The 15,062-nt window shown below is 41.4% G+C and overlaps 1 protein-coding gene across 1 annotated transcript in view; it reads right to left on the reverse strand.

Annotated features, from left to right (window-relative positions):
- LOC119394930 (WD repeat-containing protein 7-like) overlaps positions 1-15,062 on the reverse strand; it is a 32,735-nt gene that overhangs the window by 15,727 nt on the left and 1,946 nt on the right. The window contains exons 2-7 of the mRNA XM_037662227.1: positions 13,238-13,438; positions 12,170-12,276; positions 11,575-11,653; positions 6,625-6,793; positions 2,076-2,146; positions 160-279 (exon numbers count right to left, since the gene is read on the reverse strand). Coding sequence (XP_037518155.1) covers positions 160-279; positions 2,076-2,146; positions 6,625-6,793; positions 11,575-11,653; positions 12,170-12,276; positions 13,238-13,438 — 747 coding nt within the window. The remainder of the gene's footprint in view (positions 1-159; positions 280-2,075; positions 2,147-6,624; positions 6,794-11,574; positions 11,654-12,169; positions 12,277-13,237; positions 13,439-15,062) is intronic.

A 15,062-nucleotide genomic window follows, 5' to 3' on the forward strand; every position in this document is an offset into this window, starting at 1 on the left:
CTCTACTGTCCCCTAGTGCTGCCAAGACAGATACTGCAATGTATTAAAGACAAGGGCTGACCTCCAGTCCTCTCGATAATTTCTGTGCACAGCAAGTTCTGCTACCGTGACGTGTGCACTGCATAGAGGAAACTCCAAGCAGGAAAGCTTTGCCCTTACATGCCAACAGTTGGCCGTCACCACAAGTATGGTGCGCTGGTTGTAGGCACAGCACGCTAGCCACAATGTGCGCAGGCACTTGAGAATCTTGGTCTCGCTCTCGTACAGGGGGCTCGGAGACTGCAGTGAGAAAATTAGGTTCAAATTAGTCAGAAATTAGGTTCACCAAATTTTATTGCGATAGCAATTATATGGACACTCTCAGCTGATTTGAGTCGCCGTCATGCACTTGCGAGGAACCCACTACGCTATAAATCATTGTAATTTTTTAGAAGTAGGGAAGCAGGCACTATGCCATTTTTCGTCATTCTACGGAGAGCCGTGGTACATGCTAAACGCATGTAAGGCATTATGCGATTTGTTGATGCTGTGCCTGATGACGAATTATGGCGGAGCCCTTTGTAATGGGTTAGAAGCATTCAACAACCTACTCGTTAAGCAATTCGCATTGTGTGACGCCTCGTTACAGAATTCGCGTTGTGCGACGCTTGGTGCTTATTTTACTCTTCTACCGCGCTCTATTGCATATGTTAATGTGATTCCTTCCCGACATGAAGCCTGTATAGGACCTTTTTGCAAAGCAGTTTCAAGCACCGGCATGGCTCAGAGGTTAGATACTGGGCTCCCATGCAGAGGGCCAAGGTTCGAACCTCGTTCCATCCTAAAATTTTTTTTTCTTATTTTGTTTTTTTTTTCTTATTTCGAGCGATAGTGGTTACGGACACCGGCGGCGGCGGCGGCGGCGGACAACTACGGCGCCAAAAACGGCCGCTGAAATGATCTCATAACAGCTTTCGCTGTAAAATAAAGCAGAAGAAAAAAATTCCGAGGCACCCGACCGGGGATTTGAACCATCAACCCCTCACTCCCCAGCCCGCTGCATTAGACAACTCAACCATGCCCCATGCATGCGCCGGCGAAATAATGGCGAGCTATTTATATACACCATTTACCGCTGGTGGTCAGCAAATCTCGGTGGAGCTTGAGCGTGTTTTCTATCACGCAACACTCCTAATTTTCTTTCAATTTGAAAATTGCTCTTGAGACGCGCACGACAAAGTGGCCCTTTTCTGTACCCACTCGTGATGTATAAGAAGAAAAAAAAACAAAGAACACCGGACACACCTTGTATCGGACAACCCCGTGTGGCAAGAAACGCAGGAGGTCACTCCATGCACCGCAGTTTAAAAGAAAAAGAAATATCTAAGACCATCTGATTCTCTATTGCCGACACTTGCAGCGCGTTGCTCAAGCACAAAGACGTAACAACTGTGACAGGCACTGCAAGTATCGAGCTTCTTCTCGTTCTTCGTGTGACATTCCAATTTCTTGCTACCGCATTCATTGCTTCACCCTTGCGGCGAAACTGTGACTTTTTTTAGTGTCAGAATTTAATGGCACAGAAAGAGTTCCCCATGCTGCAATAATGTCTGCTGTTGCAGTGACAAGCTTAGCTGTTTAGGCTGGTACAGCTGTGTCTGCAATTGGAACACTGTTAAACATAAATGTAGGAAGAATACTCCATGTAAAAAAATACTATATCACTTTTCAAAAGTTGACGTCATTAAAACATGCATTTTTCGGCTCGAATAAAAAAATATGTTCATTCACACTTCTGCTGCAACAAAATTTTGCACCTGCCATGATGGAAGACCGAGACAGATTACTGTTATGTTATCCCTGTATTTGTACCATATTCATACCAGACATATTGCACAAGGCTTCGAAGAATGAGAGCTAAGAGTCTGACTAGTCTTCTAAAAAAAAAAAAATCTGCATCCTGTAATTTTCCTTCAGTTCGGCTGAACAAGGTGAGCCCACAGAGATAACATTTTTAGAGTTTTGAAGAGCAAGTTCTTTTATTTGAGAAAGTCCTGGCTATTTCTCAAGTAATTTCCACATGCCATGAGACAAACCTTGTAATCCTCGGGTGACAGAGTCCAGACCTTGGCCACACCACCAGCGCTGACAGCTACGACAACGTCATCTGTACAACAAAGCATTTGAGAAAAAAAGTTTGCCAAGATTCACTCTTTCAAAACTTGTACACCAGAAATTAAAGCAAGAAATCACCAATGCTTAAAGCCATAAAGCCAAACTCTTGTGAATTCTTTTACCACATGCCAATCAGTTATGGAAGTGGCATTTGCAGCAGCTTTTGGAGCGGAAAAAAATGGCTGAAGTAGTAATCTGTGCTTCTGGAACAGAAAAAAAAGTAGTAATCTGTGCTTCTGGAACAGAAACAAAAGTATCTATTTGGTGTTATGGAACCATGGTGCATACCAGTAACACACAGGTACCAAACTGCACAAGCAATTAATATGACCTACATAAAAATGCGTATTTTAAAATGCATTTGCATTCACCATTCATCAGGCCATGCAGTGGATGAATTTACAAAATAATAATACAAAATTAACACACTTCACGAACGCTCACACTGTTCAGAATGCCTTTTCTTTATGGTAACTGAACATTTGACAGTGAAGACCAACTTAAACCACACGAAAAAACCACATTAGCCTATAAAACTGACACAGATTACTGAACCCAAAATATTATGACAAAATATTGATGAATATTAAAGTGAAACTAAAATTACAGTGGAATGAACCTGCTACATTAAAAAACTAAAAATTTGTTTTTCACATAATTGAAATTTGATGAATCACACAAATAATTATAAGGTTGGCTAGTTAGCAGCCAAGTTGCTACAATTACGCAGTGCAAATGTAGACAGAGCAGCAGTGGAATTCACAAAACTTCTTATTCGAAAGTGTGTTCTGCCATTGGCTGGACGGCTTCGCTAATGATATCTGCAGCATCAGGATTGGCTGAAATATTCTCTTACAAACACTTTCATTGTAAGATGCTTTTGTGCATATGGGCCAAGATCAAATCACACAACAACAATTCTACTTCTCGCAGACATTCAACAACCTTGATGCTGCAGAATAACTCTATATGAAGCTTTTTTGCTGACTCGAGCTGCCACATGTCACGAAGCAAGCAATCTACACTGAATATGAGCCATGCTCTTACGATGTGTCACTGCAATTCATGTTTGAAAGAATGCTTGCAATAAACACAAAATATGAAACACAAAGTACATGCTTGCAAAGCTGTTGATGTGATGTAAACCAACACTTAAAACCAATGCTGTCAACAGCAAAACCAGCGCACCTGAAATCGAGCACTCGCTCAGCTGAGTCGGTATGCGATATACACTGCAAGCTGTTATCAGAGCGAAGAAAGAAAACGAATGGTAAATAAAAGCAAAGCCTGACAGATACACACTCAAAGCAGTTTAACGACAGAGGACCATGATTATCTAGGCCCCGATATGAAGGCTAACTCTTGATCTAAAATTCGGCAGATCCCACGTACCGTGGGAGTCGATGTTATGCGAAGCATGTGGCGGGTAGGTGACTGTGGCGTAACTTTTTTACTGAGCGGCACGTTACAAAATGACGCTAAAGATTTGTATAAATTTTATACGCACACATATATATGTTGAAGAGCCGCATATGTGTTATATAACCAGTTGTTTACTGTTGGGTAACACTGCCACTGGCAACGTGGGTATTACCAACACCAGAAGCGGTAAGCTGATATGTAGTGCTTATACGTGTCCCGAGAACTCACGCACGTTTTACGAACCGGTGTGCATGTGTGCAAGAAGTTCTTGACAGTTCTTGAACAAGGGCATCATCACCGTGATCAGTGAGCACCAGCAGCTGGTCATGACTTGTTATAGGATCCGGTCGTGATCGTGGTGACGAGGGGTCCATGTGTGGTGAAGTATGTGGTATAGTTGAGCTGTTGGAATTCGTGGATGCCTCGGTCATTTCATCGACAAATTGTCTGTCGACAGAGCCGGCGACATGTCGGAACCTGAAGCCACCCTTCGCGTTGGCGAAATATAGGCCGTCGAGGCTGGTAGGCCTGGATAGTGCTACGTAGACCAACATCAATGGATGGTGTTTGTCGTATTCGTACACTACCTGAGCGTATGTGTCCTACGTAGCCTAGTCTACAAAGCGGCTGTCAATCAATCTGGCATCATCCTCGGTCAGCATGGGGCCATCGCCCAGCCTCGTTAGAAATAAAGAGGCTACTGCGTCGTTCTGGTGGACGAAGTGCACTTTACGGTGCGGTGATGTGGATATCATATGTAACTTTCGTTAATGTATTTCTCCGGGCTCGAGCAATGCTTCAATATAGCTTGTTGAATCATAGAATACAAACGTAATCTTTATTAGACAGCTATAAAAGCGGAGCCAACACTGGAACTATAAACGTCGATGTGATATGACGCCTGTATCGTAGGAGTAGCCATCGTAGGAGTATCATGTAGTGTTCATTGCTTTCTTGTAAAATTAGATAGCCAGCACCACAACCACAATTGACTGTCACCGCTATTACGCCTGCGTAGCCTGTTTTACCAAACCAGTTTATAGACCTGGCGTGGCTCAGTGGTAGAATACCTGATTGCCACGCAGAATGCTTGGGTTCGATTCCTGCTGTGATCTTAATTTTCATTCTTTCCATTCATTGAGTCAACGCTGCTGATGTTGGTTTTCCTTAACGCTCTAGCATGTAAGTTACCAATGTTCTCGCCGTTCCTAGGTAGATATAAACTGTCAATCACTTGTGGCGCATACCCGTACACCGCGGCCCGTGGTAAACGGGTATGTGCCACACGTGACTAGTGGAAAGGGTTTGACGACGTACGCGACGGGATTTTAACGTTATTCGTGTCATGACCCGGCAGTCATATTCGTCAAATCCTCTTACCCTCCCATGCAAATTTTGGTCTACACCAAGTTAAGGAGGCGATTATGAGAGCACCCAGACGTAGGCGGCTAGATAGATAGATAGATAGATACGTAGATAGAAACGCTCAAACTGCCAGAGGTTCGCTAAGAAATGCTTCGCATTTAACAAAATATTGACACATACAAATACAAGCGAGTTGCTGGAAGAGGCTCACACATCAGTGTGCCTAGGTTTTCAAGAATTCCAATCATGACCACGTAGATGAAACTATAGGCACCTGTCACATGGAGGCACATATTAAGAGCCTCTTTTAATGCTTTAATAAAGCCATTGTGGTTTAAGGCCAGGTAAGCAGGAGCCCACACTAGTCATTTAATGGTGTAATCTCCTTCCCACTGATGTGGTTATGGAGAACATGTGTGTGCTGTATAGGTGCCATCACACTGCATTCCCCCATGAGCGAATGCGCACATGTGCCATTAGCAGCTATCCAGATTTTAAAGAGTGGCTTGACTTCGGCTTGGCCGAAGACAACTCATACTACCGTCAGTGCAAGCCTAGCACAAGAAACACGAAAAGCCACTATTTGGCACAGCATGTAATGTATTACTATTTCCTTCTTGGCACAATCGGAGCTTAACTTCCACCACTGGGCAACTCTATGTTCCCGATACGTTCATGCCACACCTATGGTAGTAGAAATGCTCAGAAAATGTGAAAATGATTTTAAATGAGCAAGAAAAGGAGTGAAGAAACCGAGATTGAATCGAGCAGTACCTCTTTACGTGATGTACATGCATGCATAAGCTGGGAAGCAGTGCAAAACATGCCAGTGAGAATACTGAAATGGCAAAGACGATGAAGAATAACATTGACGATGACAAATAATAAAAGAGCTTGTAGAAATTGCATGTTTGTGGTCACTCCATATTGTAGAACCATGTTTTCTGAGTTGTCGAACAGTAAGAGCTGTGATGTCAACAAATTCAGTGGCTGAGAATGTTGGTAACACAACACAGCACATCCCACTTCAAAGTGATGACTAAAGTCGTGAGTGTCTCACTAAAATTTTTGACATATATCATGTTGAAAGAATAAACCAGACAACTGCGTTACTGAAATCCAAGGATTAAAGGGACACTAAAGAGCAAAACGATCTTTCTCATACCAGTGAAGTACTCTTTCGCGATACCAAAAACACCACGCTTGCTGCGAGAAGACGCTTAGTAAGCGAGAAAACGCGCAAAAACAAAATGTGGGTGGTGACATCACCTTGAAGTTTCCACACCATTCGCCGTGACGTCATGTGTTTTGACGGCACCTACATAGTTCCTAATCGGTAATAATGAAGTACATTGTCCTCTGAGGGGGCCACAGACTTAACATACCAAATTTGGGATAATTTTGTTGAGCCAATGGCACCGAATGCGATAAATACACTTTGAAATCCGTGACGTCACACGGGAAGAGTTCGGCACAAAATTTAAAAATGAAACTTTGAACTTGGTTTTCTCCTCTATTAATAAACCTATGATGGTCAAATTAATGACATTAGAGTTCACAGAGCACAATTTATCGATATAAACCGTTTTATTGTTTGTCTTTAGTGTCCCTTTAAAGGGGTGACTACACAATGCAACTGACATTCTATAGTGAACCAGCGAAATACTCTTAAAAGTGGCTCACCATTTTTTTTAGGCGATCTAATAACATGCACGGCACTGATCCAGTCCGAGGTGATCCGTGACATGAGTTGGAAGGCCACAGTCAACGTCATAGTGTCAAGGATGACAATGTCCGGATAGTAGCCATTGCAGAACAGGTGAGAGCTTTCACCCCCGGAAATCATGTGGGACTGGAAGAAGTGCAAAAGGGAATGATCCAGGTTGAGCAATAAGGTAGTTTTTTTTTTTCCCCCGCAAAATGCGACACGAAGGCAACTACAAGTTCTGAGTCTGCATACAAAAGAAGTTAAATAAAGGCTGGAACCCTCCAAAACCAAGAAAAAAAACAAGCAAGTGCTAGATCATCGCAACTAACCCATCATAACTAGTTTTTACATAAAGGTGTTGTTCTCAATAAGTAGAATGCAGATGCATCACAATTTCATGCTAGCAACAATTCGATATACCACACGAACATTGTTAATGCAAAAATCTCAGCTGCCACAATAATAGGTGCTTGTGAAATGGCAATACTATGAGGTTCACACATACATAAAATTGCAGCTGTGAAAACTACAGCACAAGACTGGTCTATGTGAAAGAAGTATAAATCATGCAGTTCTTGGCGTGATATCCTGAACCTGGCTGCTGCTCTGGTATTACACTTTATTTGCTTAGCAATGCAGTGTTTAAGAAGACTACGCAACAGTGTATCGCATTATGCTTACACAGCAGAGTCAACACCAGATGTACCTTTTGAAAGCTAGCAAGAAATTGAAGCATCAAAACTAAAGGGTGATATGTTCTGCACAGGGTGAATGCACTTTTGAAGTAACTCAGTGGCACTGAATAAATTTTGATGACATCTTGCTTAAAGGAGTACTGACACAAATTTTAAAAAATTTCGGATTGTTGCTCTAAATAAAAATACTGGTGTCGAGAAACCTATAATTACCGCTACCTTAAGACACTTTCGGTTTCGATGTCGAGGGGGTGGCTTCTCAGTGACTTTTCATAGCAGTGTGACGTCACGCGGATACAGAAACTCGCGATGTACTAGCGGCTAATCTGTTGTCTGCTCGTGGTGCACACAAACAATGATGAGTGAATTGTTGTCCAGTGACCCTGACAGTGATTTCTGCGATTTCGGCTGCTTGCAGGACGCAGAGCTCGCAAACTCGGGGGAACTGTGTTGACACATCGGGATAATGTCCATTGCAGTGGGGCTGGCTTGCAGAGGCTCAGCGAAAAAAACTTCAATGTCAAATTAAAATATTTTAGACGTGTTCTCTGACTCCGGTATGTGGAGAGCGTTGACGCTGCATACCAAGGAAACGAAAAATGTCCCTTTTGCGATGTCTCAAAATCGTGTCATTACACCTTTAATGGGCAACTGCTTTGTTTATCATACTGTGTTGATAGAGAGATGTGGAAGTAGTAAATTTCTAGGGCAAACTGAACTAAACTGAATAGGACTAGGTGCAAATCGAATCTGCAAAAAAAAGAAGTGACCTTGTTTTTTCAGGTCTGGCAGTCCGATGCCACCTATTTCCTACAGGGTGAGTGTTATTCCCAAGTGACCTGAAGCCTCATTCTGCCAAGCGCTAGGCCACAAGCGTGATTGTATTTAAGTAACCCGCAGGTATCTGGCAGCAGCAATTCTCTGCCTCTAACAGCAACGACGGATGCTTGACCACTTCACCAAAGCTGCGTGCCCAGAGACCTTTGCAGATATTCATGGGGACACTTATATAAACTAGAACCCACACAGAACTGTTTGCCTGGTGCTCCCCTGCCCATTAGAAAAACCGGATCATTCCCATCAGCACCGGCAATTGAACCCAGTACCTCCCACACTGGAGGAGAACGTCCCACTATTTTGACATTGCCGTGAACAAATGTTTGATCATCCACCACTGATGTGGGAGGCAGAGAATCGCTGCCACAGGATACCTACTGGTAAAAAGAGTGCAACTGCACTTCTTGCCCAGTGCTCGGTGGAATGAAGTTTCTAGTTGCTTGAAAGCACAGCCATCCTGTAGGAAACTGGTGACATTGGACCACCAGACTTAAAACTAAGGTCATTTTTTTTTAATATGGCATACTTAAAAAATTAAGTTCTTGCACTTACATTACAGGTTGATTTTCATACTCTAGTATTCATAATTTTAGCAAGATTATGTAATTGTGTTGTGTTATGGAGCATTTGCAGTTAGTTCCCATAAACATGACTTAATGATAAAGTTCATTATAGTTATGGTAGCTTAGCTACTCCACTGGGATGACTGATGCCTACTATAGCTGTGGGGATAAAATTTGTCATAAATTTATTCCTATTTTACGTTGCAGTTGAAAATTTCCAATGCCCCAAAACAGTTCAAAAGGCGTTTTGTACTTAGGATAATGAAAATTTAATCTGAACACCAAACAAATGACTGTTATTGTACTCGTTTGAGCATCCCGATTTTTGTGCATCTACAGTTCAAGTGGGAATATTGATAAGATTATAAAAAAAACAATAAAGAGAAAAGCTCCTCATTAACAGTGAGAAACACGAATCTGCCTCTAGTAGCCTTGACACTAGTAAATCTTGATCTAAATATGCAGATTCTGACTTGTCAGCACAAAGAATGCAGCCAACATGTTACCAGGGGATACTGACTGATGTACTTAGGATAATGAAAATTTAATCTGAACACCAAACAAATGACTGTTATTGTACACTCAAACCTCGATATAACGAACACGGATATAACGAATTATTGGTTATAATGAAGTAACTCAAGAATAGTCTTGTCATATATACAGTGTTACAAGTATATGTTTATAACGAATTTTCGGATATAACGAACTTAATTTCGTGTCGGGTGCGACTTCGTTATAATGAGGTTTGAGTGTACTCGTTTCAGCATCCCGATTTTTGTGCATCTACAGTTCAAGTGGGAATATTCATAAGATTATAAAAAAAAAACAATAAAGAGAAAAGCTCCTCATTAACAGTGAGAAACACGAATCTGCCTCTAGTAGCCTTGACACTAGTAAATCTTGATCTAAATATGCAGATTCTGACTTGTCAGCACAAAGAATGCAGCCAACATGTTACCAGGGGATACTGACTGATGTACTTAGGATAATGAAAATTTAATCTGAACACCAAACAAATGACTGTTATTGTACTCGTTTCAGCATCGCGATTTTTGTGCATCTACAGTTCAAGTGGGAATATTCATAAGATTATAAAAAAAAAAACAATAAAGAGAAAAGCTCCTCATTAACAGTGAGAAACACGAATCTGCCTCTAGTAGCCTTGACACTGGTAAATCTTGATCTAAATATGCAGATTCTGACTTGTCAGCACAAAGAATGCAGCCAACATGTTACCAGGGGATACTGACTGATGTACTTAGGATAATGAAAATTTAATCTGAACACCAAACAAATGACTGTTATTGTACTCGTTTCAGCATCCCGATTTTTGTGCATCTACAGTTCAAGTGGGAATATTCATAAGATTATAAAAAAAAACAATAAAGAGAAAAGCTCCTCATTAACAGTGAGAAACACGAATCTGCCTCTAGTAGCCTTGACACTAGTAAATCTTGATCTAAATATGCAGATTCTGACTTGTCAGCACAAAGAATGCAGCCAACATGTTACCAGGGGATACTGACTGATGTACTTAGGATAATGAAAATTTAATCTGAACACCAAACAAATGACTGTTATTGTACTCGTTTCAGCATCCCGATTTTTGTGCATCTACAGTTCAAGTGGGAATATTCATAAGATTATAAAAAAAAACAATAAAGAGAAAAGCTCCTCATTAACAGTGAGAAACACGAATCTGCCTCTAGTAGCCTTGACACTGGTAAATCTTGATCTAAATATGCAGATTCTGACTTGTCAGCACAAAGAATGCAGCCAACATGTTACCAGGGGATACTGACTGATGTACTTAGGATAATGAAAATTTAATCTGAACACCAAACAAATGACTGTTATTGTACTCGTTTCAGCATCCCGATTTTTGTGCATCTACAGTTCAAGTGGGAATATTCATAAGATTATAAAAAAAAAAACAATAAAGAGAAAAGCTCCTCATTAACAGTGAGAAACACGAATCTGCCTCTAGTAGCCTTGACACTCGTAAATCTTGATCTAAATATGCAGATTCTGACTTGTCAGCACAAAGAATGCAGCCAACATGTTACCAGGGGATACTGACTGATGTACTTAGGATAATGAAAATTTAATCTGAACACCAAACAAATTACTGTTATTGTACACTCAAACCTCGATATAATGAACACGGATATAACGAATTATTGGTTATAATGAAGTAACTCAAGAATAGTCTTGTCATATATACAGTGTTACAAGTATATGTTTATAACGAATTTTCAGATATAACGAACTTAATTTCGTGTCGGGTGCGACTTCGTTATAATGAGGTTTGAGTGTACTCGTTTCAGCATCCCGATTTTTGTGCATCTACAGTTCAAGTGGGAATATTCATAAGATTATAAAAAAAAAAACAATAAAGAGAAAAGCTCCTCATTAACAGTGAGAAACACGAATCTGCCTCTAGTAGCCTTGACACTGGTAAATCTTGATCTAAATTTCAGATTCTGACTTGTCAGCACAAAGAATGCAGCCAACATGTTACCAGGGGATACTGACTGACAGTTGCAGTGACCACCCACGCTGTTAGCAGCTGGTAGAAAATCCCCAACATGCAGCCTACACGCAGTAAATTTACATCACCCAGAGGGAAAGAAATAGATAAGCCTAGTATAGGTGGCAAGAAGGGCACTAATTATTTTGACAAACGTCCCACCAGAAATGACCTAGCAGGATCACTTGGATGCACAAAAGTACCTAGTGATCTGATAACTATCAGCCAAGCTTCCATTACTGTAAACGCCATAGGACATTACTCATGCAGGTCCATAAAAAAAAAAGCGTAATCTACCTGCATACGCGTATGAACGTAAGGAAGAATGCTGGACTCCAGGCACCTGCCGTCCGTCAAGTCCCACAAGCACATTTCACTGCACATAGACATGTATACAGCTGTTGAGCTGCAGGCCAACACAAGACAACCTTGATGCAGACAAAACATTGGAACATCGGCTCAATGGTAACACACATATTCAAAGCAGGGCATGGATGCAAAATAGGCAGGCAGCTTTTAATTATGGGTTTTAATGATCTGTTAGTCATGAAATTGCCTACATTTATTTATATTTATTTTGTGACATACTGTCCGCCTACTTTGGAGGCCTTTGGCGCGGGGGTGGGGGGAGCAGAAATGCAGCATAACACACTAAGTAAAGCGCATCAGAAGACACACACATGCCATGCCAACACGTAAACATGAAGAAAAAAAGAATAGCATAGTCAGATCACACGTGAATCAGTGAAATAATGAACACCATTGAATGTAAACATAAAAAAAGTAAAGAACATGAAGTAACAGTCTGCGAAGCAATGACATTGGTAATATGTACAAAGAAAGGGAATGTCCCTGTAAAAGCATGCACGCTATGAAGAACTTGTCAACATACCCAGTCTCGGAAGAGCTGACCAGCAAAGAGCCATCGCCAGTTGGACAGGCACTGGCCAGGCACCGAACTCGACCAGTGTGGCCGAAAAGCATGCTACGTGGCACAATCTGCAAAGCACATGCAGCATGTCCAACACAAGTGAGTACTTTATCATGATGATGCAAATGCAAAGATAAACGCAGAAAATATGTGCACAGAACAAGGTGTTGAACTAACAAGTGTCATGTTCAAACTCACAAACTAAACGACGTGCAGTACGCAAGAAATTTTTAGTTCAGTATCGTCTAGGATGACCGATTTTCTCTTATTTCCTTTCCAGTGCCATCGTGATGACCACCAGCGAACTCGTCCAAGTTTGCACCTTAATATAAAGATAGCATCGAACAGACAAAAAAAAAATACAGGTTAAGTTTGGGTTCAAAGTGGTCCCTTTCGCGCCGGTTCAGAGTAATTAATATTTATAACGGTTCTCAAACCCATTCGGCAGAGTAAACCATCTTTGACATGACAGTGCTACTGACTTAAGTTTACAGAGATGGAACACTCCAGACAGCACTGCTCAAGTCACTGCATGCACTCGTTCACCAAAACTTGTATTTCGTAATTTTTCACTTAATTTTATTTTCGTTTCTAATCATGTGTTGTGCCAAGCATATGGCACTGCAAGGAGGTGGAAGAAATTTGCCCATTGGCACATTGGAAACGGAAATAAATGTTTTTATATAAATATAGGTGAAAGGGAGTGAAAATAGAATACAATAGCGGCAAGCACAGTAGTTCGTCGAAATCTTATCTACGGGAAAAACATGACAGCTCCTAATATGTGTGTCACTATACATTTCAGTGTAATTGCTGGGGTTAGTGCAAGTTTAGAATGCATACTGCCATTGGTGTAATCCATGCAATCTTATTAAAATCGACAATGACATTTGAGAAGCTCTAAATACATGAAAACGTGCCTTGCACTATGCAATAACTACCCAACATCGTCAACATGTGAAAAATGGTCAGCGGAAAAAATAACAAGTGCGTCAACATTTTTAACAGTGAGGGCAGGACAGGACCTACTTTCAGCCCATCCATAATGTCCCAGACGCATATCTGGCCATCGTTGCAGCCTGTGACGATTATCTTCTGATCCTTTGTGATGAAGATAGATGACACATTGTGCGTGGGGGCTATCTTGCCCCAAAGCGTCATGGGAACCACCAGCTGGCTCGCGGTGGTCATGGTGATGGGTGCCACGCTGTTCTGCAAGCTGACAAGATGCTGCAAATCCAGAAAGAGCACTTGTCACTCAGTAGTTACTCACAGACCTGCAGTAGTATGGAAAGCCGAGCTAGTTGGTACGAATTAGCGCCTGTATCGTCTCTCTTGCCCTGTGTCCCTGTGTGTGTTGCGCTATTGCACTATGAACTCTGTACTCACAGACCACTGTTTTTACTGCTCATCTTGCTACTCCTGCAAGGAGGCAAGCGCAGTAGCCTTCTCAAAAGTTACACATGTGCCCATGTTGTAATAGAAGGAAAAGCGAGGGGCTTGTCCATTGTCGACACAACCGCATTGACTTTGTTGGTTTTATGCTGGCTCTAGCTGTTGCTGAAGCAACCTTCCAAATCCACCACCATGGCTGCACTAATATACAAGAAAATGAATGAAGCTTCAATGGTATAGTGTTTCATCCATCACAGAGAGGTTGCAGGTTTGTTAGCTCCCAACACTGGCATATTAGCTCTTTTTTTGGCCTTCAAACAACTCAATGTAATGGTAAATTAATATTTCTCTCCTGAATAGGTTGAGAATAAAACTAGGTTCTTAGCTAGGTTCAAGCTGGTTTGCTCAGGAAGATTAACTTTGACCTGCAATACTTCTCAGAAGTGAGATGATTACAGATTTAAATTAAATAATCAGTAATTAGGCATCAGTGTAGTATTCACCACTGCAGCACATGATAGCTTTCAATTGTTCAATGTCTCACCACAGGCGAAAATGTGTAACTGTAAATCTAACTGGTTTCAACTGGTCCCAGCTGGAAACCAATTGGTCACAGCATATGAAGCAACTGGTTCCAGTTATAAGCCAACTGAAAACCAAGTGGGTACACCATGACCAGTTGTACTGAGAGTAACTGGACCCAACTGGAACCCAACTTAAGTACTTCAACATTGTTAACAGACTCAGGCGGCCAGCTCAAATGTCATGTCATATGAATATCTATATCTATAATGAACACTGTGCGTGTTTAAATTCAGAGTGGGAAGTGCCAGTATACGATTTTCCACTTTGGCTATTTGTCCAGGATTTGAATAATAAAGCAGAACATATATTAACTTTTTCTCAATCATGAACTTTTACCTTAATCGCATACATATACAACATTAGCTTTAAACAACAGTTTTTTTTCGGGAGGGGGGTTTCAGGCGAATAATAACTGAGCTAGCTTAATTATCATTCAAATTAATTATATTTATTTACTACTGTTTAATTGTTGTAACGGGGTTGGTCAGAAATTCTCCTGGCAGGTCGAGCTCCCGAGAGGTGCACACAGGAACAACCTGGCGTGCATGCATTGCGAGGATACTACGAACAAGAAAAAAAAAAAAAAAAGGCTCGCTGGCAGGCTAGCGAATGAGATTCGCTCAAATCATAACGAAATACGTGCACAAGTTACCGATGGAAGAATACATTTCGAAGCACTTCGGGTCGGCGCAGATGAGCAGCGGTTATCGGCGACAAAAGGGGCGCCCGAAAATGTCCGGCCAGAGAACACTTATGGTCAGGCCACGCGTACGACAGGGCGACAGCTAAACACACACATGCGCGCGATTCGCATAGTTTGCGAATCCGAATACAAAACTGAGGAGAGAGCTAAAAAAATTCAATTCGAAGAATT

Source organism: Rhipicephalus sanguineus, chromosome 5, assembly GCF_013339695.2.
Source record: "Rhipicephalus sanguineus isolate Rsan-2018 chromosome 5, BIME_Rsan_1.4, whole genome shotgun sequence".
NCBI lineage: Eukaryota > Metazoa > Arthropoda > Arachnida > Ixodida > Ixodidae > Rhipicephalus > Rhipicephalus sanguineus.